General features: G+C 48.9%; 1 protein-coding gene across 1 annotated transcript in view; it reads right to left on the minus strand.

The window, feature by feature from the left end:
* Positions 1 to 265: 265 nt before the first annotated feature.
* Positions 266 to 25,595, minus strand: part of STX8 (syntaxin 8) — a 96,851-nt gene continuing 71,521 nt past the window's right edge. The window contains exon 8 of the mRNA XM_084492194.1: positions 266 to 1,336. Coding sequence (XP_084348320.1) covers positions 1,269 to 1,336 — 68 coding nt within the window. The 3' untranslated portion in view covers positions 266 to 1,268. The remainder of the gene's footprint in view (positions 1,337 to 25,595) is intronic.

Raw genomic sequence — 25,595 nt, forward strand, 5'->3', positions numbered from 1 at the left:
TCCCAGCGCAGCACTGCACCCGCGGCACCTCTGGGTGCGGAGGGGAGGGCGGCAGGGGCAGCTCGGAGCCCCCAGAGCACGTCTCTCACCGCCGTGAGGGAGGACCCAGGGCTGGCAGTCATTACAGAGCCGCAGGATGTGTGCCGAGATACACGGAGCCACTTCTTTCCTTCTCAGAACCGGCTCTGAGGTGCTGGAAGTGTGAGTGAAATCACTCGCCCGTAACACGAGATGACAGGAAACGTTGAAACGCCAGGCAGATGAATTGTATATAAATGGATCAGCTTTTATTCAACAGTTATTGCTTGCTCTATCAATTCTGAAATCAAATTGGCGCATGTAACAAAATAATGATTTTTTTGGCCAGAAGTGAGCGTTCAATACTTCTTTTTCATTAGTTTTTAATAGGCAATCCTTCCCTTCAGTATTAACAGTGTGTGTAAAGTTATAAAAGAAAGAGGCAGATCTCAGCTGCTGAAATTAGTACGTTAATAGCAGCGCATCTCCTGCGGTCAGGCGGAGGCTGCCCCGAGCAAGGCAGAGCACGTGGAGAGCGCTCCTTCCCCATGAGCGCATTTTGGGCAAGGTTTTCCACGCTTACGCACCTGGTTGTGTTAAAGCCCTGCCGCTGTTTACATTTCTATCTGCAGAGATCAACACCGATAATTCTCCCCCAGCAGCCAAAGGCTGACTCACTCGTGGCCATTTCGGAGCAGCTCATCTGGGTTCCTGCGCTCGGGATCAACGCTTCCCCGCAGGGCTACGCCTGCCCTCACGCTCCCCATCCCGCTGCGAGCTACATGCATGCATTCCCTAAAACATGTATGCCTTGAAAAACAGTAAGAGTTTTCAGTCTGGAGAAAGGTATCAGAAAGCACAGGAGCCGCTGGTGTCCTCCCCAGCCTCACCTTCACAGCTGGCAGCACGTCAAAGCCCCTGGGACAAGCGGCCGCCCAGCAGAGCAGCAGAGGGCCAGGGAGCGTGCCAGCATCACCGCCTGCTTAGACGTGGAGGCACTGCCAGCTGCATCCTCCCAGAACGTGAAATCAAGGTAGGAAGAGTCCTTTTCAAGTTCAAACCCTCCAAACCAGGCAGCACTCTTCAGCTGTGCACCGAATGAAGGAACGGATGTCTGCCGGACACAGCTTCATTCTAACACTGTGGAGTTTATTGGAAACACATAAGGGCTTTGCACAAAGTTGGTCTCTTCTGTGGAGTCGTCCATGCTCAGCTGGTGAGCAGCAGCTCAAATGGGCCCCACATTCGCCTTACTTTGTTGGCCAGACAGCAACCACAGCAATTGCAATCAGCAGCAACACAATTACCACCAGCATTCCTGGAAAAGATGAAACAACACGTTAAGGTTGCTGCCTTCATCTTTTACAATTGGTCTTTTGCAATTAAACTCTTCCTCCCCGTCCTGCTCCCCCTCCCTGCTGAGACAGATTTTCCCCCAGGCTCACCGCATGAGAGCCCTTCCTCACTGCCCCACCAGACCCTCGCACGCCGATCACCTGCACCGCAGCCCGAACCCGACAGCCCCACTGGCAGAGCAGTTCCTCCCCAACTGACCCCCGAATTCAGTTTTAGCTGTGCCTGCGGAGTATCTTCCTACTTCAACATCTGCCTTGCAAAAATTAAGGGGCAGGTTTAACGCATTGCAAGCACAGTGAAGCTCTTCTACAATCCCTCTCCACCATCCCACTGGGGAAAGGATTATTCAGAAGGAAACCCAAATTGCATCAGGAAATTGTTTCCAATACAAACTACTCCCACATCCAGGCAGAACGATCTGCACAGCAGAAGCAGCGCGTTTGGGGACGCGTGTACCTGGCTTCAGAAAACAAACCCCAAGCAGCACGTGAGGGAGCCTGGCGGTGCTCTGCCCCCGCTCTGTGTGCCCAGCCCTCCTGGCTGATATTCTCGCGACTAATTCAATCTCACCAATCCGCACGACTATTTATTAGCTCAGGCATCCAACGCTGCTCTGCAGAAGGCTGGTGTTAAGAGGGGCACGTTAGCAGCAGAGCAGTCGCCCAGGCAGGCTCCCCACAGCCCCAGCACAGAGCCGCTCGGTGCCCGTGGTACGGGGCTCGCCGCCTGGACACTGCCCTGCCACAGCCCAGAGGAAAGCCCTTCTGGGCAGCCGGGCTGGAGGGGACGGGCAGAAATGCTCTCCTGAAAGCAGACTGGGTGCCACCGCCTCCCAGGCACCAAGAGCCCCAAAAGTCAAGGCCTGGCACGGGCACGGCTCCCAGGGCAGCGGCGCTGTGCTTCCCCCGGGGCCGAGCTACCTTTTAGTTATCAGCTGTTTGTGCTGGTATCTGCTCGGCGCTGTCCTGCCAGAGCTGTGGGAATATGTTAGGGCTCCAAGAGCGGAAAAAATGTCCCTTCGCTTGGTCCGCTAACAGATGACTATTACTCAACCACTTACAATATTTACAAGTCCAGCTCATGGCAATTAAGAAAGGATGTATTAAAATAAACTCCTCTTTCCAAGCTGGAAAAGGATATTAGACATCGCTTTTTGTAAATAGTGTCATGTTTTCTGTGCAGAAACGGTTTCTGTGCCAGGGGTCCGTGATTTTTTTCCAGCGCAGCAGAGTTGCCACCACCACAACTCCTCCTCTTCTGCCCAGCTGCACGCGGGGGGGCAGCGAGCGGGGCACGGCCGCAGCGGGGACAGCCCACGGGCCGCACGGGGCCGCGTCCTCCTGCTGCAGCTACGGCCCCCGGGGACACCCTGCCTGTACACAGATGATGCTGCAGCACGGGCTACACCTGGATAACACTGCGTTAATCACACTGAACAGGGAATGGGCTCCTAAAAATGTTTGCTGTTGCTGCTGCTTTCTGCCCCCGTCCAGCAGCGTGATCCAGGCGTGCAGGAACCAGCGGGGTGCTGGACCACGAGCGGGTGACTCGCTCCCACCCCCTGGCAGGGCTGAGGCGCCGGCATTCAGCTCAGGCGTAGCCCACCCACCACCTCCAACTCACCCATCAGCGCAGCCTGCTGAATTAACACTGTGCAAACACCATCTCTACTTTTACTGCACTTCTAGTCTCCGTGCTTTTACATCTTAATGTGCATTTTGAGGTACTCAGCGAGGCTGGAAGCAAACAGCCTGCTTAAATAAGGAAGAAGCAAGATCTGATTAAGCTTCTGCATTCACGTTCTCTGTTATGTTTTGCACTGGAGGGAAAAGTTTTAGAGGGTGCAAATCCTTTGTGCAGTTTCGGTGTAACAGTTTATGGACTTCAGCAATTAAGAGACGACCGAGATCGGTTTCTTGGAAAACACTCCATAGGTGTGAATTAGTAACGATACGGAGTAGAGTTAATGGGGCATAATTATTCTTTGACAACTCCCAAGAAAAACTCCACATAAACCAGAATTATTACACAGCAGGAACCAGGGAAGGTGGGGGACTAATAAAGTCTGGCTAATGGGCAGGGGCAGAATGAATAGGAAACTCGAGAGAATGGGTAGGGCACCAACAGCAGGACAGCAAAACGAAAGAAACTTCATCTTTTTCCTGGAAAGAGACTGGTACTAAAAACCTGGAGCCACTTTTCTGTTTCCAAAAGCAGTGGTCAAGTATTTACTCCCCACATGAGAGACGGGGAAGCAGAGATGGCACGTGTCAGCGCAGCGTAAATCAGAAACCAGCCAGCATTAAAGGCTTATCTGATTCTCACAGTATGCACAAGAAGAATAGGACAACGTAAATTGGCAATAGCATACAAATTTCAAAGTACCTCTTGCATGATAGAGACCAGATGTTACGCACATTGTATTTTTTCCTATACTACAGAATAACAGATTAGAAGGATCTGAGGCTTTAAACTTGGGTGTTTCACAGCGCGCAACATGCTTTCCTCCCCAAAACTGCAGATAGGACCTGACAGTAATTATGCATTCTGGGTTCCCTGCCTGCTTTGCCTTTCTTTGCTCAAGCCCCATGAAACACAAACAGTCCCCTCGACAAGAGCTCCTCAAAGGAAAGTTCACGAATCAAAGCCACCAACAAAGCCAACGGGAGTCGGAGAGCAGCGGCAGCAAGAACCAGCTCCCTGCACAAAGGAGAAGCGAGCAGCGACAGAAACGCTCGGAAACGTGCTGCAGGGGAAGGTGAGGAGCGACAGCAGGAGCCTGGGCGCAGTCGTGGCCATGGGCTGGGGCAGTTGGAGGAGGCTCTCGAAGCTCCACGTGCTGCAGAGCTGGAGGCCGTGCCGTTGTTTCAGTGCAGAGGAGCGGCCCAGGGCTGCAGGACACCGAATTCCCCTTCCCCTTCCCCTTCCTTGCTGCCCCCATGGCTGCCCGAGGCCCTTCCCGCGGCGCCGCAGGGGTTTGGGCACCCAGGGAATGAGTTTTCAGCCCCAGCTCGCGCTGTGTTTTCCAGGGGTTAACAATGGGCACGGATGCAGTCAATGGCCCAGGACCGTGCCGCAGGGCCCCAGCCGGGCAGGGGGAACATCGGGGTGCCAAAGTCCCTGCTGGGAACGGGACCACACTTACAGCCCGGGCACTCTGGTGTGCTGCCAGCTGTCCTCAGGGACCACAAACAGCACTCCGGCAGACGACAGCCCAGTTAAGTCATTTCATTTCCTCCCTTCCTCCCAACCCTGCCTGCCCCACAGCCGCGGGGGCGCAGAGCACGTCCCTGCACCCGGAGCCGGGCACCCACGGGGTGCAGGGGACGGGGGCACTGCGGGGCAAAGCTGATGGTGCTGCTACCACATCTGTAACCTCACAGGCTGCTTAACGAGCTTGTTTCCCCTCGCCAACTCCTGCAAACCCCGCACAGCCCCGACGGGTCGGCTTCCTCGGAGGACAGCGGGTGCCCACCACCTTGTGCTTGCCATTAACCACCCAGCATCTCCTGCCCCTCCTGCTGCCCCTTCAGACTGAGGCCGCTGAGCCTGACCGACCTGCAGGTTCGTTGGGGCATTTCTAATTCCCCCTGCTAACGACGGCTGGAGCCCGGCAGAAATTTCTGCCCAGGAGCACCGAGGAGGAGAGGAGCCCTCGCAGCACCCACACAAAGCAGCCAATTGTTGCTTGTCAGCTCGGCGCTCATGCCAGCTTTGTGACAAGGCAATATTTACTGTGAAATATCCACTTATTGTGCTGAATATAACTCCTGGGAATCTGAGCGTGTTTAGGATCTGGCAGGGATTCAAGTGCCTTTGCAAAGGCAGGCAGGAACTTTGTCATAAATACATCTTGTTTTGACAACTCCCTCTTGAATATGTGTCAAAAGATTTCTGGGCTGCCTCTATCAGCCTCTCGACGTACCATTAACGCCGCGGCGCTGCCCGGTTGGGTTTGCTGTGCTCCTGCAGGACTGTGCTGGGCTACAGCAACCCCAGCGAGGGTCTGCGGCGGCGACGGTCACTGCGAACGGGGCTGAGGCTCCGCTTCCACACACCCACACCGTTCTCTGGGGAGGGGGGATCACACCTGCCACATACCGACGAGGAGGGTGCAGGCAGGTGCCGCGGGGCTGTCAGGGGTCCCTCGGGGTCCCCAGCCCTGCTCTGCTGGACCCCAGCCCAGGGAAGGCAGCAGCAGGCACAAGGCAGCAGCGTCACGGTGCCGGCGCGGTGCTGCCTCGGGTACCAGCCCAGCTGGGGCTGGCGGTGGGAGCAGGCAACGTGGAACCGGGCAGGCACCAGGGAGCAGGTCCCGAATGTTTGAAGAAATGCTGGGAGAGTTTGTGACAGCAAGTGCAGAGCCAGCTTGCCTGTGATAGCTGAGGCTTGGACTCAGCGAGCAAGGAAATCTCTTCCAGTCCCTGCTGCTATAATTAGTGCAGCGAGGTCCTTATAAATAGGAGAAGTAAATATAAGCATATGCTAAGGGATGATGATTTCTCCTTTCCGCAGGGGTCTGTACCAGGGTTTCTCTTTCAAGTCCAAAGCAGAGAGCCCTGGCAGCAAGGCATTTCTCTCCCCCCCAGCCAGGGAGCAGGCAGAGTCACCTGGACAAGGACCTGGCCAACGCGACCCCTGCCTTTGTCACCCCCAAATCCCCCGGGACACCCTGAGACTCGGTGAGCAGCCATGCCTTCAGTGAGCTGGACGGGTCTGTGGCTCGGTGCTGCTCCCGGCTATCGGGCACATTCAGAAAGCGAACGTGAACAGGCCTTGGCTGGTTGCTGGATGCTGAAATAAATACGATTTCAGCCCATTACAAAACCTTCTAAAGTATGTGTGTGCCCAAGTCAAGTGCCCTGACTTTAAAAGCTGAAAGGTTACATCCAGGTCTGGTTCAAGAAGGGTTAGCTCGCAGCTGGCAAACCCCAGCAAAAAACAAGGCACGCCTGTAGGAGATCTCCCTGTGCTCACTGCCTGCAGAGGGGAAAAGGGGAAAAAAGAGGGGAAAGCCACCCCGAGCCGGCTGTCTGCCCACGGGTGACTTTAGAGCATCCCCTAAGACCTGCTCCTTTGCCTGCTGGTGACTGTCTGTGGGAATGGGATTTTGCTTGGGATTTTCCGTATCATTTCCGTTGATTCGGGTGCAGTGTCACTCTCAGTAACGCTAAGCTCAGCGGTGGCGTCTTTTATAGATTCTAAAGAAAATAATAAATAGCATGCTATGACTTTAAAGAGCCTGGTATAGCATTACATTATCTGGAAAAAGCTGCTTGCTTTATGCCAAGAAAGTTATATTCCCACCGAACTGTCTATGCAGAAGTTTATGAATAAGTCTTCTTTTATAAGTGACACGGAGCGCTAACTTATAAACACATCATAGCTGTTTTATAGGGTAGGAGAGAAGCGGGGAGAAGATGGAGTTTCAACAAGAGGCTGCAGAGGCAGGGCTGCTTTCTTTTTTTCTTCTTTTTTTAATGTCATGGTTTAAAAAAAAAAAAAACAAAAAACACAAAACTTTATCTGCTTTTTCAGTAAGTTCATTTTAAGCTCGTGTTGCCAGATATATGGCAGAAACCCTGCCCAAATCTGTTCAAACCCTTGATTTTCAAGGCAACAGCGAACCAACTTGGAAGGCTGACGCAGAACCCGATGCACATACCTAAAGCACTAGTTTAACATGGCAAGCACCCGAAGAAATCCATCTTGCTGTCCTTTATGTTCCCTAAAAAAAGCCAAACACTTTCTCCCCCAAAAGCTATAAAAATCTTTCCCTCTAACGTTTTCCTCGTCTAAAGCGAGACGGGGCATTCAATTTGTATTGCATTAAGAACCACTTTAGCATAAATCCCCCACTATTAAGCTGGCTTGTATGTAAATACACTCCCTGATTCCTACACCTGCATCATTGAAACCCCCTCCCTGGAGGCCTGTTCTTTATTACTTCTGTGACAGCCAAACGTTTTCTTGGGCGATACACGTCTGCACAGCGCCGCGCTCGCACGTTATCCTCCGCCCCCGTCCACCCAAAGGAACCTGGCCCTTATTGCTTTTGACCTTCCTTTTCAACCGGTCTGACTTGAGAAATTTAACACTACAATCGTACCTCTCAACTCTGACATCGAAATCATTGGCAATTCTCAAACAAATCAAGACCAGGCTCTGAGAACAGTTATTAAAGGCTCCCAACACCCATGTGTTTCATTGGGTCTACGGGAAAAAAAAAAAAAAGACACTTCTCAAAAAAGCCGAGCTCTTTGGAAACAACAACTATGGCATTATTAATTCCTTATTTGGAAGAAAGACAGACCTAGGTCATTCCTATGGAGGAGGAAAAAACTCAAGTTACTCCTCGTTCGGAGCTGTTTGTGCAGCAACAGGTTAACCTGCAGGAACGAGCTATCGGAGTGGGACGCACAGGCTTTGCCTCTACGCGTTAACTCCTCAGGCCACGTTAGTTCACATAGGAAAAAACCTGCATTTTTGTGCTTTTTGCCACGTCAGGTTAGAGCTGTGCTTCTCTCGCGGCACGCAGACGGGTTTGTTATTGTTCCTGTGAGCCTTTGATCAGGGCCCGCACATACCTCACGTTACTGACAGCAATACCTGTTGGCAAACAACGTGTGGATAAACAACAGCGAGATGAAAACCACAATTGGGAAACAAATGTCAAATGCAGTCCCAGAAGCAACATGATGTGAGTTTAAATCCAAAACGTTTATTGCTTCAGTGATCAAATAATCCCTGGAGTTCAGGTCCCAAACCACATGCACAGCCCCACTGAATGAAAGGAAGTGAGATAAGTGTTTCTCTTAATCCATTATTGTTATACCTCAATTTGCTTCTTTTTTTAATCTATTTTTCAAATTACAAATGCACGCCAGATAGTATATTGAACGAGTTCCAAGTGCAATTGCAATGAAATCCCATATTCTTTCAAGAAAACGAGATATTTTGTAAAATCCCAACCTTAAATGAACTGCAATAGTTGGAGGAATGGCTCGAATGGATGCACTCGCAGCCTCCCGTCACTGCTCGTGTCTCCAGCATGGCCAGTACTCGGGCTGTGCTAACGAAATCCACTTTTGGCAGCAGTGAGGCGGCTTTGATCCAAGGGTTTAAGATGCCACATAAATATAAATTTGACGGCACACCTCTAAGTCTACTTAAGATACACAATTTATTAACCTCTTGCGTTAATCTGAGAACCAGACAAAAGAAGGGCAGTGGGAATATAGGAAGGTTTCCTGAAGGAGTTAAGAAATACAGGGACATTTTACCTTCCGAGACACAAAACCTGAAGCTCAGGGAGAGGCAAGACATTTGTTTGGATTTGAAGACAAGTCGAGAGCACGGCAAGATCTGTAATAATCTGTAATTTCCAGGGAAAATTGCTGGAAAGGAAACACTGAGCTAAATGTGTATCTGCTTTTAAACAGCAAATGTTAGTTCACACAGGACAACCTAGGAGAAACAGCTCAAGGTACATTTGATACAGAATTGCTGAACCAGAGAGCACTGGAACAGTTTATACACGTGCCCCCGTAACACCTTCCTGCAAACCGTTCTGAAGATTTGGGAACAAAAATATTTACGAGACTCATCGCTGCATAAAGAGCAAATGGAAATTCACCACGAGGGAAAAGCTTACACGAGTTACACGCCTTCCCCCAAGCCACCACTGCCTGCACCCTTCGCACCCGCTGCCGTAGCAAAGAACAGATCAGCTGTATTTGAGCAGCAATAGCGACCACGCAGAGATTTCTCTCTGAATTGGGTAACAATGCTGAACACAGAGGAAAGGCCAGGCCCCCAGGGCACAGGCTGTCTTTTGGGGGAAATGAGTGCGGGGCCTCGCACCCATGCCCAGCCAACACGCACAATTAAGACCAGCGGTCTCCCCACCAGTCTCCCATTTGGTGTTTTCCTACACAGCGCCTATTTAACCCCAAGTCACACCTGGCAACCCCTGCTCATCCCTGCCCGATGCCTTTTGCTAGGGAAAACACCAGATGCGAGCACTCGGCTCCGTGCAGATCACCCAGATCCCAGCAAGGAAGAAAACTGGAAACATGCTCATGTTTTTTCCTTTTGTTCTTGCTCGAGTGACTTCACAGACTTTCCTTGCTTGTCCCCACACTGCTATTATCAAACTATTTCCAACCCCAAAGGTCATCGGCAGACATGGTTACTGCATTTTTTTGCATGTGGCTTATTTTTCTTCCTTTTTTTTTTTTTTAATTAAATAAGCACACGCTTTCCAATTTTCCCTTCTCCAAACTCTCTAGCATCCTTTCCCTTACATAAGCAACGCCAAGAAACAAGCTCAGCCGAGCACTGTGCTGCGTTTCTGGACAACTGTGTTACAACTTGGAACAGCACTTGTGAAAGTTTGAAAAACCCCAGCATGCACTAAGTTTTCCCAGAAGAAAGGAAACAAAACAAGCCCAAACAGGACCAAAAAAGCCCTACAAATCCTCGTGTTTCAGACCAGGTTCACCCAAGTGAGCCCGACCAAGCCGCAGGTGTCACCTGAACTCTTGCCTTTTGGCATAAGCTGTGCAAAAGTCAGCAGGGAAAGGTGAGAAAGTGCGCATTGAAGTGGAACATCCCCTGCTCCAGGTTCACCAGGAGTTACTCTCCCCCTGCCACTGAGGGCAGGGAGGAACAGAAGCAGCGTTTGGCACGGACCCCAGCTTCACAAACCGTGGAGGTGCGAACAGCCGGCGCTGCGGGGTGGCCAGGTCGGGCTTTCCAGGCAGGAAGGCAAGGACCAGCGAAACCCAAAGGCCACCTGCCCCCAGGTGGCCCTTCGGCGGCACGGGTCTCGGAGGTTTGCACCAGCTGCCTCGCATTCGAGGCTTAGAAAGCTCGAGAGATTTACCAACCTGCAAGGCCAGCAGGGCCGAGCTGAGTTAAATCCTGGAGACGCGGCACTCGCTGCCTCCTGCGGTGCCCTCGTGGCTCGCTCTCCTGCTCGCATCCCCGCGGCCGTGCGCCTTCCATCGCAGCTCCCAGCCGGCGAGGGGCCGCAGCCCAGCTGGCAGGCTCGGGGGGCTTCTCCTGAAAGGAATTCTGCCAGGCAGCCGCCCACCCCACAGCCGCTACCTGGGGCAAGCGGGACGGCAGGAGACATGACAGATGATCCCAGCGGGGGGCTCTTGTTCCCCCACTACTTTCTCCAGTAAAAACAAATGGAAAAAAAAATAAATAAATAAAATGAAAGGACTGCTCTGCTGGCCTGGCACAGAAGGGGACATCTGCCCGTGTCCATCTGCCATCATCCTGACACCCCAGGCTTTGTTTTTGGTAGGGTCACTTCTCCAGCATTATAGCTCCCTGAACCGGCTCACCAGGACACCGGTGCCAGGACAAGGAAAAAGATGGGAGCGTGGGGAGAGGGAGCAGGTAACCACCAGATTTGCTTAGACGCATCAGTAAATCACCCCATTAGGCTCTGAAATCACTTGAGAATGTATTATCTTTTGCCTCTTCCTTTGTTTTTCACTCAAACAAATGCTGGGACTACTCAGTCACCAGTGAGATGGATATATTACAGTGCCAGAATGCTTCTGAAATGTTTAACACATCAACAACTAGAACTACACAAGAAAAAAAAACAATCAGTAAAATTAAAAAAATCACAGCTCAGGTCAGTCAAACGAGTGGAATAAACTGCAGAAACAAAACTGCAGTTTTACGGGTCTAACCGAACCTGCAAGAGGAACTTTACTAGGAAGACGTTGATCAAGGATAATAAGTCATAGCACAAAAAAAAAATCATATACTATTCATACCAAGTCATTTAAGGTCAGATTAAGTGTTCTTGAAGTCTGGTCCATGTGTCTTTTATTTAAGAGTGCCCTAGTTGCACAGGAATTGTAAGAACTTCTGAAAATGGGATGCTGGCTCCTAAGTCACTTGGATACTTAACTGCGTGGTCAGGAGGGTTGAGATTTACATACAAATTGCAAAGCTTCTAAATGGCTTCCTCAGAGCAAAAAACGGGGGTGGAAACGAGAGAATATTTAATGATTAGTTCCTTATGGGTCCGGCATTCTTGAAGCATATTTCTTGCAGTCCCTGGAACACTCCTGCATTCTTGATTGCAAAATGGCAATAAGTGATTTCCTTTAAAAGCCTTGTCTTTTATTGGAATACTAAAAATACCCCACTAGCCCCACTCCACTCCACTCTCTCTCTTTCCTGGACAGGCACCATCAACCCTGATGTATTCTATTTTGAAGACGGCAATAAACATTTCAGCATGGTCTGTTCAATCCCACTTCATAATAGATCTTGCATTTCCAGTGGAGCCCCTACTAGCACCATAAATCATCTTTACACAGACTTAAGTATGAGAAACTCCAGCTCAAAGGCAGCATGGACTTTTTTCTGTTAAAAAAATTGAAAATGGGTACAAAACAGTCAAGAATGAAATGACTGACAGCTTTAAACAGGAACCTACTGAGATGACCCTACAACACAGGGCTGTTGCAATGGTTAACAAACCTGCACCGTGCAGCTCTGCTCCAGTCAATTCATTTGATGTAAACCTACCTGGAAAAATGATGTTCTGGGGGGTGAAGTTCAGAAAAAAATATCTCCACATCCATTACATCTGAACAAATACAGGTTTCAAATCTGGGATACTCTGGCTGTTGCTTATTTAAAAAGCCACAGATGAAGACTAATTACATACTGTGTCTGAACTGGTTACACACATCTAACACTCTTTTTTTTCCTTCTATATTGACTTAAAGTCTGAACTGCTTCACTCATAATGTCTCTCTCCATCTGCTACAGACCTTCGAGAAGAGCTCAAACAGATAATTTCAGGTACATGACAAGATGACTGCTGCATAAGCCACTGTTTTATCATTAATGTTCTTGGCTGAGGCAAGGAGCTTCTCCAGTAAAAGCGGTTGTGCAATGACATTCAAGAAGTGAGACCAGCTAAGTGCAGGATGTAACCAGCCGTCCTAAGCCTTCAACATCAAAGTCTGTATGTAGTCAAGAGCCAGAAGAGACATAATTCAGAATGCTAACGCAGGCTCCACACACAACTCAGCGGTGGATGATGAAAAGGGTTTCCTGAGTGTCAGTCTGCCCTCTGGGAGGTTTGGCTGGGCAAGGTTATCGAGTGGCTCCCAAGCCAGCCCAGCAGTGTCAGTCCTCATCAGCCCCATCACAAGGACTTCTTTCCACATTACAGGACTCTGCTGGGAAACCTGATCTCACCAAACAGTCTTGGTCACATTGCAACTGCTACAGCAACTGCCCTCGGCTCACTCCACAGACTATGCGCAGCGCAGGAGCTGCAGGATGGTGCCCTGTGGATTGGAACAAATACATGCTGTAGCTTCCACCTCAGCAAAAGTTTAATTAAGGTAGATTTTTTTTTTCTACTTTTAGAGTCACAGAGAGAAATAAACCATTTTTTTATAGCAAACTAGGTTTTGATCATGCTTGTGGCTGGACAGTCTCGCTACCTGCCTGCTGCTGTCATGTGGACGGTAAGCCCTCTGCTCTGCACAACAGTTAGCAACAGGTTTGCTTGGCATCAGCTTCTCCTTCTTGGATAAATCTGACTTCACTGAGCCCTTCCCCATCTGCAGGGGGTCACAAACAGGAGCATCTGCATAAAGAAACCGCACCTATTTTCTTTTCTGTTGACACAGTTCATGAATGCTGGGTGAATCTAGCTCTCAAACAGCAAGATCTGGTGACCACAGCAAGGAGATGCTCTTCCGACACCAAAGAGAACAAAATGAGTCATAAATCATAAAACCATCAGGTCGAAAAGGACCACAGGTTTCCAGCACAACCCATTGCTCAAAGCAGGGTCAGCACCAGGCTCAGACCAGGCTGCTCAGGGCTCTGTCAATTTGAGGCCTGAAAACCTCCGAGGACGCACCACTGCTCATGGAGCACACGCTGGATTCTCTCTGGATGACGCCAAACCAGATGTGCTCATTTTCACCAATATCCTGTGCTACTCAGAAAAGTTACTCATCGAACCACTAAAACTGCTCCAGGAAGAACAGCACAGCAGAGACAAGACAAAAAGGAAGTGCTGAAATGCATCTCAAATGCAATGCTGAGAAAAAAAGCCCCAAACCCTTGACATCTTTCAGTCTGGCTCTTTCAACTTTTAAGAAAATTCTTAGATGAGACTGCATTATTTTAAAGTCAATAGCAATTTGGAAAAATAAAGTGTTTCGCCCTAGTTTCTGCAGAAGTGAATCAGCCCGCATGTAAAATTTTTGAAACAGATATAGCTGTTTTTTGTTGAGGAAAGTGTTTTAACAATTCAAAGAACAAGCCTTCTTTTAGAAACTTGCTCAACCTTTGGCAATCCAACTTAATCACCATACAAAACTGCAGAAACCAGTAACCAAATACTTCTTATTAATACAATTTACAGCTGCTAACAACTATAAGAACCTTCTAAAAATGCCAAGGGAAACAGGCTGGGAGAAACAATCCCTCACAAACAACGGAGCCAATAAATACAGGACTGTGATAAGAAATTAGATTTGACTTGCATAATCGCTTCTAAAAGTTTTTGGTAAATGAAGTCTGAAGAGCAGAAGGCTGATAAAATAACATAGTTCAGTAGCAATGAGAAAGTTTCATGCCGATGAAGTAGGGAATTCAATCCTTGCTGAATTCTTGAAATCATTTAGATGTTAACAGAAGTTCCTTCTCCAAAAAAAGAAGGAAAGGCATCTCTTAAAGCCCACACACACAGATCTTTGACTGCTATATGCTAGTGTACGATATAAAACTATTTTGGTTTTGGAAGACTGCATTGTCTCCTGTGTCAGGACGGCTATTTTTTAAATTTAATATTTTAATTTCTGTCGTGGGCAGAGCCAAATCTGTACAATCTAAGTGCAGGACAAAAGGTTCTCTCACGTTTTGAAAAAAAAAGAAGAAAAAAGGGAGAAAACCACAATATCATTTCATCTTAGTATCTTCCTAAAACCTGAGAAGTTTATACTCTTAGCTCCAGTTCTCTTCCTTTGCCTTCCCACATGACAACTATAAGCTGCCACAGCAGCTCTACAGTAAATGTCTTTAAGGAAATAATGAAATAATTGCTCTCAAAACAACAGGCAGAGGAAAAAAACTGCCGGGGTGATGTGAGCAATTCAGGGCTGACATGGCCATGCCCGGTGCAGCGGGTGCTACGGGCTGCTGCAGGGCAGCCTGGCGGAGGTTTTTGCTCATGGTAGAGACAGGCAGCAAAACCAGAAGAGAACCTGCACAAGGCACAACGGTTTTATTCTCATGTATTTTGCACCATTTGGTTCTGTTGGAGAATGTTTCTCTTTTCAAGCTCTTTAAGGTATTACTAGTTACACGTGGGGTTTGACACAGAGAAAAAATGAAGAAAAATAGGTCTGCATGAGGAACGTATGCCTGATATCAAACAATCAACAAGGACAAAAATACTCCAGAGCAAAAAGTTGCCTGATTTACTCAATTTTTTATTTTCCTTAAGACTAATCCTCTGAATCTACAGAGCTGATTCCCCTCACACTTCTGGAAGGAGAAAAAATCCACACTGCAAAGAGGCACATAAATAACTGGGATCATTTGTCTGAACCCTGCTGCTGCCCCGACAGAGGGACACTCCATATGCTTTTGCAATAGCGCTGTTTTGATAGTATTACCAGGAGTGTCCCTTATTAATCATGTTGCCACTAAAATTCTCTCTGGAGTATTTGCTGATTCTCTACTTTTCCAAACTGTTTCACTTTCCTCTTAATTTATGAAAAGTTCACTGAAGATGACCACGTTGAAAGCTGATCTCTGCTACTAAAAACTGGGGAAAAAAAAGGGGAATATAAAAATAATAATAAAATCACCTTTAACCATGAATTTTCTTTTATTTACTCCTTTCCAAAGAAATCCCCCCACCCCAACATGACAGTTTTAGCTTTTGCTACATTTCTGTGAAATTGTTGTGAAGCCTGAGATATTGCAAGTTAAGGTGTCATTAACATTCAAGAAACACTTCCCTGGATGTTACTGTTTGAGTCAGGATCATTGGAAGAAATTTGGTATTGGCTCAGTCCTTCAACCTGCTGAAATCAATGAGCTTATTTGAGCCTGTAAAGTGTTCTTAAAGGCACGCTTAAGTGCTCTGCTGGATGAAGAACAAAGAACTTGGCACCCCGCAGACCCGAACCCTGCTGAGGTGCGAGGCATTTCCAAACATTTCTAATTAACTAAAAGAATCCACAATTAAGAAAGTCGCAGCGGCTTGGTTGACAGAATAAAGGCAGCATTCTGCAAAGCATCCCGTGTCCCCGCTGCAGCGGCATTCACCCTTGTACGAAACTGGGCAAGGGCGAGCAGAAAGAGGCCTCGAAAGGGCCTTTGGCACGGGTCGCGGCATGGCAGGGCCCGGGCATCCTCTGGCACGGGTCAGCCACAGCCAGGCCTCGCGATGCCGCTGCTTGGAGGCTAGGAGGGCTGCCGGGGGGCACGGCCCAGCGGTCTGCCATCAGCACAGCCCTCGGGCTCCACAGAAGGGGCCGCGCTGCCACCGTCCCGGCCGGCCCGCTGGTGCCACAGGGCAGTTGGCTTCACCGGGAAGCTCCGCTCGCTGCGAGCGTCTGCCATCCCCGGCTGCTGGTGCCAGGCGGAGGAGGTGGGCCTGAAGGGACCCTCAGCTGCCTCTGCAGGGCAGAGGGAAGCGTGAGCTGGCAGAGCTGCAGGCCGGGGAAGCGAGGCCCAGGGCTCTGCTCGGGTCGCCAGGAGGATCGCTGGTCTGAAGGCCCTGCGCTCTGCGCTGCTCCGAGGACTCTCCTCTCTGCAAAACTTAAACCGAGTGGTCCAATTCTGCTAAAATTACACTTTTAAGCCAACTGTACCTATCCGAATCAGAAAACAAATAGGCCTTCTAATGCATTTTCATAAAGGGACATCTCAGACTGCACCACGGGTTTCTTTCTTCTTTTCAGCCAGAGTTGGGAAACTCAGGCTAGCTCAGTGCTAAGAGGGGGATGAACATCAACATCTACCCTGAGCCTTGCGGCAGCCCTGGGTTTGAGGACAGAGTGTGGCTTAAGGAAATTAATGCTGACACAGAAAGCACTCACTGATCTCCATTAGCATCAGTGTGCACGTTCCTGCGCCCGTGGAGGTGTGAGGGTATCTGATGGCTTCATCTCCCAGCTGAAGAGAAAACCTACACTTTGACTCCTGTGTAGGGTCACCTGGTAGAGCCATGCGTGGGTACTTCTAAAATAAGAGGGCTTTTTAATTATTATTTTTAAGATTTCATCAAACCCTGCCTCAATCACTCAGAAAGTTTCAGGCTGCACACACTGTGCTGTACTAGAAATAAGGTTGTCTGCAGACAGTTAATGTAATGCGTATTAGGTGCAAACCACTGGGGCTGCAGTAAGATGCTTGGCAGCATTTGATCTCGAGCAAGACACAGAACATGACGGTAATTTAAATAAAGCCTGTACAGTTTATCCAGAGCTTCCTATCCCTTCGTTCCCACCGCATTCTCTCTGTCTCTCTTCTCCGTTCTCGCTGTGAGCTAGCAAAAGCTGAGCACATGCTGTGGAGCCTATCTTGAACCAGCAATTTTACTCACCATGTATGGCTTTAGGAGGCAAATTAAAAACAGAAATGAAGGGCTGCTTAACGTTTCATTTTTTAGCACAATAAAGTTTTGGTGTAAAGTGACCCTAATAAAATTTATGATGGGACATCCTTAGTTTCTTTTCAAATGAAGGCTTGGATGTAGCAATTAGTTCGCTTGCTAGCAATCATATTTATTTATTTATTTATTTATTTATGTTATTCACTGGGGTTTAAAAGACTTTGAGAGGAGATTTTAAGAATGATCAACTGCCAAGAAACATCTCCCATTTAGCTGCCTTGGTCATAAGTCAGTAGCTGACATTAGCACAGCAGATTCTGTCTGCAAATCCAATAATCCTAGAACTACCAAACATAATTTTCCCCCGAGATTACTTTTGGTGGGGAAGAACATCCTTTGTGAGGCAAAACATTTTTTTAGCATTTTAGCTATCAAAACACATGGCGCAGCTATAGTATTCCCCATAAAATCCATTTTTCAGCTCCCTTCCTCGCTCAGCTTGCCAGTGAACATGGGAAACCATTAACTCAAGCTGCTACAATTAACTCCCAGCATCTTCTTCAAAGTCTCAGACAATCCCGAGCTACTTGTCATGCAAACAACCTGTGAGATTCATTCTCCTTGCAAGGCAAAAGGAGGGGTAAATTACTGAGTTAAGTAGATTACTGGGGAAGGAGTCACACTCAGCAGCCTTATGAGATGATTATACCCTGGGAAATTCATACGCCAAATCCCCAGGCCCTGATAGTGCACATTCATTACCAGTTTCAGGATAAACCGCAATCAAGAACCTTCTTGGCAGCATGAAATATTCCTTTTCCAATGAACTTTCATTTAGCTACCCAAAAAGAACATCATGTTTAAAATTTTAAATAAAAATATCTCACAGCAGCATTTAGCAATTTAGCACTGACTTCATTTTGTTTTTTCCTTTTTTTTTCTCTCAGAGATGGGCCAGCATTTTGGAAGCAATGATGCTACCAGTACCACCATCAGCATAAAGGCTAAAAAAGTAATGTTCTTGCTCCGTGGGTGTGTGTGCGCGCAGTACTGCCAGCAACAGAACCCAGGGACTTCAGAGGGGTGTTTGCAAATAAGACAGAGAGCAGCAGTTATCTGTCATGTGTGTTTAATAAATCCAGCCCAACAGAGCAGCTTTTTCAATCCAAAAGAGAAAAAAAAATAGATTTGCGGCAAGAAAGCCAGCTGCTCCAAGAGCAATGGGAAACAGCCCGTGCGATACACAGGAAGCTGCAGGAATGAGTTAAGGTTACAAGTTCCCCAATTAGTGTTCATTTGCCCCCACGGCAGATGGGTGATGCCTGTGATCTCTGTACTTCACCAAAAGTACTTGGACTAAAGTTAGGAAGTTCGGTGCCCACAGTACTGGATAAGGGGCACCAAGCCTTTTCTCCCCCACTGATGGCTTTTTGTGCCGAGCACTGCTGGTAGGGGCAGGTTCAGGGAGAGGCTGCTCCACAGATGTTCCAGACTTTGCTTTATAACACACTTCATTTTCTTTTTAAAAGACTTCTACACAGTATTATTCAGCAACCCTCCATTATCTAAAGAATTACGAATTCCCTATTTTCTTGATCTATATAAAGCAAAGGGCGTAACCCCATCAAGCTCGAGAAGGTGAGAGTTTGCAGTGAGTTCTCCCTCCCACCTGGGGTATTTTTACCAAAGGCATGTCTTTAAAAATAGCTCTCAGAGAAAGTCTCTTATGCAAGAAGTTAGGCAGTTCAGGACTGCTGAACTGCAGTCTAGTTTGATCCAAGGGAACTCCACCATAAGAGACTATTTCATGCCCTGCTATCTCAGAGAAGGCAGGTATAAGGGAAAAAACAACAGAGGGAAGTAGGTGATCAACCTGATGAAGAGGGCTCCTCTCAGAAAGCTGCGAGAGGTGCAGAGGCTGAAAGCAGGGGAAGCACACGGATCTACCAGCAGTGCGGTGGCACCTGGGAACCACCTCAAAGAACACTGGGTTTGCCAAACCACCAGATGAGACCTACTCCATCGCTGCAGTGGGCAGCTCAAGTCATCTCGGCACGGTGGGGAGCCCACGAGTGGCCTCTGCGAAGCAGGGAAGCTCTCGAGAGCATCAGCCACGTCCACCCATCTGTGGGTAAACGCCAGCTGGTAACGCAGCGTTCACCAAGCTCCGGGAAGAGCAGAGGCATCACCCTGCTGCAAGGCATTCCCAGCTCATCTGGCCACAGCATGGCAAACTCTGCATCGTGTCCCCAAATCCTGCGGCTGAGCTCTGGCTCCTGCAGCACCTCAGTAAGGAGCAGCACTGAGCTGGGCCGAGCAGGCTGGCAGTGCCGGTGCTCCAGGCAGGCACAGGAGAGCCATGGCTGGACCCAGCCAAGCCGTGGTAACTCAGGTAGGGATAGCAGCATCATCCTGATCCACAGTGTGGGTACATTAAGGAGCTACTGAGACGGGTCAGCTCCTGCAGGATGGAGCCTGGCAGCAAAGGAGAGCAATTCCCTGCAGCAACCGTGACACCGTTACTCACAGTTCCTCCCTACATCCCTCGTGGCTGCAAGGTTTTTTTTAGCTCTCACCTTCCAAGAACCTTGGCAGAAGAGCACAAACCCTATAGGGAAAGCACAACTGGCCGCGTGAGCCCACAAAGATGGGAAGCCTGCCTAGAAATAACACATTTCCTGCCTTCCTGACACCCCATTTCTTTCTCAACTAATGCTGAATGAAGGCTTTAAAAGGAGAAGGGGGTCCTCCCCACTGTCTCAGAATGACGGAGCCAACTCGGTGTCTCAGGTGAGCTAGACCACCACTAAAACCAGCCACTGAGCAGAACTGAGCCAAAAGTACCCCTTACCTCACGCTCGGTCCTCCTACAAACCTTGCCAAATTAAGCAAGGAAGCAGACGACTGGAGCTCGTACGTTGTAAAACTTGTTCAGTCATAACCCATAAAAATACCTGAGTGCCCACCTACGGACATGTGCCTGTGTCACAAACAGCCGAACGCCTCCTTTCTGGGTGCTGCCACATCAGTCAAGCTGCAACCTGCAGACACGCTCAGTTTATAAAGCCATTTAACATCTACACACTGCCCAGTTCCGAACTCTGATAACAGAACTTTCTTCTTTTGCCTTAATTATCAGGACAAAAGATGACCACCAAACTGCTGTCAGCACTCCTTGACCTTCTCACTTACATATTAGCAAAGAAAAATCAGCTCTGCTACACTTTTCCTCCCTTAGAAGATGATCTTGGATGCACTTGGTTCCTCTGGTAATCAAAAATAAAGAGTGCATCCTTCAGAAGGAAGCAAGCCAACTGGACTTCCCAGCTGGGAAAGCTGTGTTCCAAGCCATCACCAGTCACCAGAATCCAGCTTTCCTTTTTCTCATCAAGGCTCATACAGCACAAACCAAAGCAATCGTCTCTCCTGCAAAACTCCCAATTCACCATCTCCCCATTTATTTCAAGCAAACTCAAAGGACCAACAGCACGACTCTCCTGCTGCAGCAGCAGCTCAGAGGACACAGTCCAGGCTGGAGCAAATCCATGCGCAGGGAAGTCTCGGTGGGAGCATCCCAGCACAGGAACAGCTTTTCATCAGTGGGCGAGGCTGGCTGATCTAAACCCGAGATATTCCTTTGTGAGGAAGTTTCTCTCGTAGACCACTGACCGCTAATATGCATGCACAAATATGCTACGGATGCCTAAATGCAAACAGCTACGCACACAGAACAACGTGTTCTGCATCCATCCACAGAACTGCATCCAGCTACCCCAGAGAAGAGCGTTTTGAGGTACCGTAGGTGATGGTAAACAAACAAATTCTGTTCTCATTCTGTTAGGAAGGGGAACAGAGGACATGGCAAAATAGCCATGTGCAAAGCGGAAATATTAATAATGCTGTTATTACCAGAGTAAACAGTAGAGCAGAAATAGTAACACTGGGAAAGAGGTGCAGAAATTAAGAGAGATTAAAGAACAAAGTGTGTGGCCCATGAAACAATAACTGCAACCAAGAATAATGCTGCATGATGGAGACGTACAGAAGAGTAAATAGACTTCTCAATAAAGTAAGGCGAAATGCTTTCAGCATTTAATAAATTCACTGAAAAAAACATTTCCAGTCACACCAAAACTATTTACAAATCGAGGTCAAATTCATCAAATAGTTCCAGGGCAAGAAAGAAAAATAGAATGAGGTTTGTAAAATGCAACAGGGGAGGGACAGAGAAGTAACCACCATGTCCCTCTTGCACAATGTTTCAGATGCTAAAGGAATTCATCCAGGCGTCAGAGAAGATGGGTTCAATTACTGCGTGGGGGTTTTCTAGGCTCAAATCTACCTGCTGTTGGGGGAATATCCTAAACCACAGGCAGCAGTGTGTAACGTGAGGCAGGTCTCCCTTCGCTCCCCCTGCAAAGTGCTACTCTCTTCTGCCAAAAACGGGTGCAGGAGAGGCAGAGCAGGAGGGCTTCTACTGACAGAGTGGGACGTTGGTCTTTGGAGCAGCTGACGTGTAGTCATTAGAAGTCAACCCCAAAAAAGGGCGAATCGCCTCATATTGGCAAGCAGAAGCGTGAAGGTTAGGGGGAGGGCACACGCTCCAACGCCCCGATGCAAAGGGGAGAAGTGGGTGCGAAGTCCTGCACGTGGTGGGCAAGAGCCTGAAGGGAGGACTCGCGCAGGAGCCCGCGGTCGCGGGGACGTGGGAAGCTGGGGCTGGGCACGCAGGCAGCGCCGAGTCTGAAAATCCACATCCCCACCCCAGCGCACACCCGAACCTCGCGCTCCGGCAACGACCGGAGATCAACTTTAATTAAACATTTATCCAGCTCCCACGCTACTGGAGTGTCTTGTCAAAACACTCCCCCCCCCGATAAAGTTGTTCTGAATCTGAAAGCACAAAGATCACCCAAAAATGCAGAATTCACAAGAAGCACTCAAATACGCTCATTTTGGGAAATTTGAAATGTTTCTGTTTACGATGCCGTGCTCCCCCTAAAAGCATGCCCTGAATTATTCGCTGTAAATCATTTGGCACTGCTAGTGTTTCTGTGGAAGGCCTGAACACAGGGCTTTTTTCCCCTCACTTTTGAGTCTTTAACTCAGCATTGAGGTGGGAAATTAATATTTTTGCATTTTATTTAAATGCCAGAATAACTGTTGCTGTTCCTTTAGCAGGAATGAGTCACTTTGGCTCTATAAAGGTGCTTTTCCAAAACTTTTTAGCAGTACTGTCGCCTTGCTAACGCTCTAGAGCTAAATACAAAGTGCTGTCTGCTGGGATCCCCAAAGACATTATAAACACTGCAGTAGTAAAAAAAAACAGCCCTGCAGGAGCTGGAAGTCTTACAGCGCTAACACAATCACTGAGCTCAGGGAGAAGCAGTACGGCCAGGAATCTCTTCGGTTCTGGAGAGTTTATACTTTCCAGATTCCTTGAACCGGGTAGTTCTTGCTGATTTGGGAGAATTATGCAAACATGCATATAAAGGGATTACGCTAAAAAATCGAACCCTCGTGCTATGGCATTGTGTTGCACAAAATCCTCATCCAGGGGGCTTTTCTCATGGGCAACCAGAAGCAAGTGAGGAAGCACTACTACACGTAGCAGCGTAACCGCAACTGCCCCCCGCCTGCCTGCGCTGGAGCACAGGTGAGGGGGGCAAGGGGGAGCAGTTATCACCTCCACGCAGGGAACCATTTCACATTATCTACATCACTTCTGAATTCTAGCCACAACTCTAGAATTGCTCAGTGGAGGAATTAAAACAAGTTTATAAAAGTTACTGATACGTGAACATTATCCCCATTCTACTCTGCCTAATAAACCACCCCCAAATTACAGCTGGCAAGTCCTCACCCCCAGCGTCTGCCAAGCCTTGACAGCCTGCGCTGGGTGCTCTCCAGCGCGTGTAAAACGTTCCTTAGGCTCAACATCCATCACAACTACTGTCTGGGCTCTACATCTCCAGGAGAGGGAGGAAACAAGCAGCCTGCTTGTTTCCTCCCTCTCCCATCCTGACTTGGTACCACGGCTTCTCCTGGATTAACGTGCAGTCTTCCACCAAAGCCACAGAGCACCATGATGAAGATGAAGTGTTTCGGCTCAGATCCAGAGACACAAGGCTCCTCCAGCTGCATCCCAAAGGCCACCTTCAGCTGCTGTGCTGCAGGGAAGTACTCGGCCCCCAGGCTGGGACCAAAGAGCATGTCACATCTTTGTGAGCCGCTGGCTGGAAAGCCTCTAGCCCCAGTTAGCCCCGAGGCCTGGGGGCACACCTTGAGCTGGAGATGAAGAAATCCCTCACTAAACACTTGTCAAGCCCCACAGAAGCACAAAGACTAGAAAAAAAGCTTAATTTTAGTTCTGCAATTTCTGCCCCAAGTAAGCTTATTTTGCTCCTCACGTCTGAACCGCAGTGGTTGGACTCTGAAGGTCCAGGGGCCCCAGTCTGAGTCCAGCCTGCTCACGGCTCCTCTCTGTGCCTGCACTGAAATCTCTCTGCCAGCCAAAAGGAAACCAAAGCAGTGCTGCCCATTGCCATCAAGAGGTATAAAATAATGAATAAAACCAAAGGGCCGTGGAGTTTATTTGCAACCACTCTGGGCAAGCAGGGTGCTGATGGAAACATCAGGCCCGGTCTCAGCACCACAGACTTTAAAACAAGCCCACCACTTCAGCGAGGTCGGATACTTCTGAGCGGTTTTCAAGGCCATTGCATTACCTGCCCCTCCAGCCGCTCCTCTAGCAGCTCATCAGCCAGGCACAGCCCAGGAAATTTCAAAACTAATATTCCTCCCTGCGTAAATACAAACCCAGGCATCGCCTATTTGAAAAGCAGCGTTTGCCCTTTTCGGCTTCACCTCTGGCCCTCCGTTAAGGCTGAGGCCGCCTCACAGAACCCTTCCTAGCCCAGTTTTCTGTTCACCAGTGAGGTTGGGCTGCTCAGCCCGGCCTTTCTAAGGCCCGCCGGCCCCAGTTGGGCAACACGGCACAAAGCAGCGCGCACGCACGCACCGGCCCGGCCGGGCCCTATTCACGGGGGGCCGCAGCTTCACACGTAACGGGCCTCCGAGAGACAAAGCCCGCCAGTTTCTTAATTAAGTCGGAGTGAAAGACAGCCTAAAAGCATCCCCACTTACATCTCCGGAGTACCTTCAGTCTGGACTTCAAACGCCCCCGGCGCAGTGCCCGTCAAATCAAGGCCCTAATAGCCGGTTGACAATTTTTCTCTTGTAAGTACAGAATGCCGTGCCTTCAGCCCGGCCTCTTCAGCCTGCTCTCATCCTCCCTGCAATGTTAGACATGTCTCTGGCTCATAGAGGCGGGAACAAAGGGACTGCTTGTGTGTCAGAAGCCCTCCAGAGGGTCTGCGTTTCAGTCCACCCTTCTCCAAAGCAGGGCAGTGTCTGGAGAGCTCTTTAGCAGTTTTCGTCTCATTAACATTTCCATGAGGGATCAAAGAATATATTAAAAATATCTAAGTACAATTCCTGCCATGGAACGGGAATATATATATAAAAAAAACCTGCTCGGCTGCCTTTCCCTGATACATTGCATTATTACTAGATAATTGTCTCTTCATGAGCCCAGCTTTTATTTCCACTGCACCGCCTTTCTGTAAATCCTGCGAAAGTCTCCACAAATCCGTCCCACCGAAGCCCCACTCCCCCAGCCTTTTTCCACCTTCAGGGCTGGGTTGCAATACGTTCCCTGCAAACCGAACCCAGCTATTCCCTGGCAGTAAGTCACCGGGAGCAGGAACTGCTTTAATTTTGGCCCCTTTAGCAGCTGCTCGGGGTGGGCTGGGAGATGGCCGCGCTAACGAAGCCGGGATGAATACTAAAGAAGCACCGAGGCATCGTGGCCTGCGCAGAGGGTGCTGGGCTGCTCTTTCTCCTTGCAAGAAGCAAATTGGGGAGCTTTACATGTCGAAAAGGAGCCTTTTTCTCCCCGTGTATATGTGCATTCCCAAACCCCACCAGCACGTGAATCGCCGTGCACTGGAGCAGCGTGTAAAGACTTCACCTTGTGGGGTGCAGGCGGTCAGGATGCCACCTCCCCACCGCACCAGAGCCGCTGCGATTCCTCTCTATCTCATTAGAAATGCCCAGCAACATCCAGCAGACAAAGCCACTGCAAACAAAGTGCATGGAGAAGGGGGAAGGGGAGAGAAGAGGATTTTTTTTTTTTTTTTTTTTTTAAAGAAAGGAGTGCGGAGGAATTCTTCATTCACTGATCTGTAGAATACATTAATATCCTGAACTGTTGGCACAGCCTCCCGTGCTCGGGGGACCAACAATGCGAGCAATGACTCCGAGTCTGGGATCTTCAAATAAACCACCCCTGCTGTCATGGCCACCGGGAAAGAGAATAACAGCGATATTAGCTGACCTTCATTTTGTTGTTTCTCCAGACCTGACTGCTAGACCTCTGTTTGCCTGTTACTAGGATTTCTTGGCTGAAAAATGTAAGCATTTCCTAGACGATACAAGAGGCAGTTTATTAGGTAAATAAACCAGGCCCTAAGCAGTCGCTTCTGCTTGATAATGAGGAGGGAAGGAAAGGAACAGACCTCCCTGC

The sequence above is a fragment of the Aythya ferina genome (genome assembly GCF_964211825.1).
Source record: "Aythya ferina genome assembly, chromosome: 18".
Taxonomy (NCBI): Eukaryota; Metazoa; Chordata; class Aves; order Anseriformes; family Anatidae; genus Aythya; species Aythya ferina.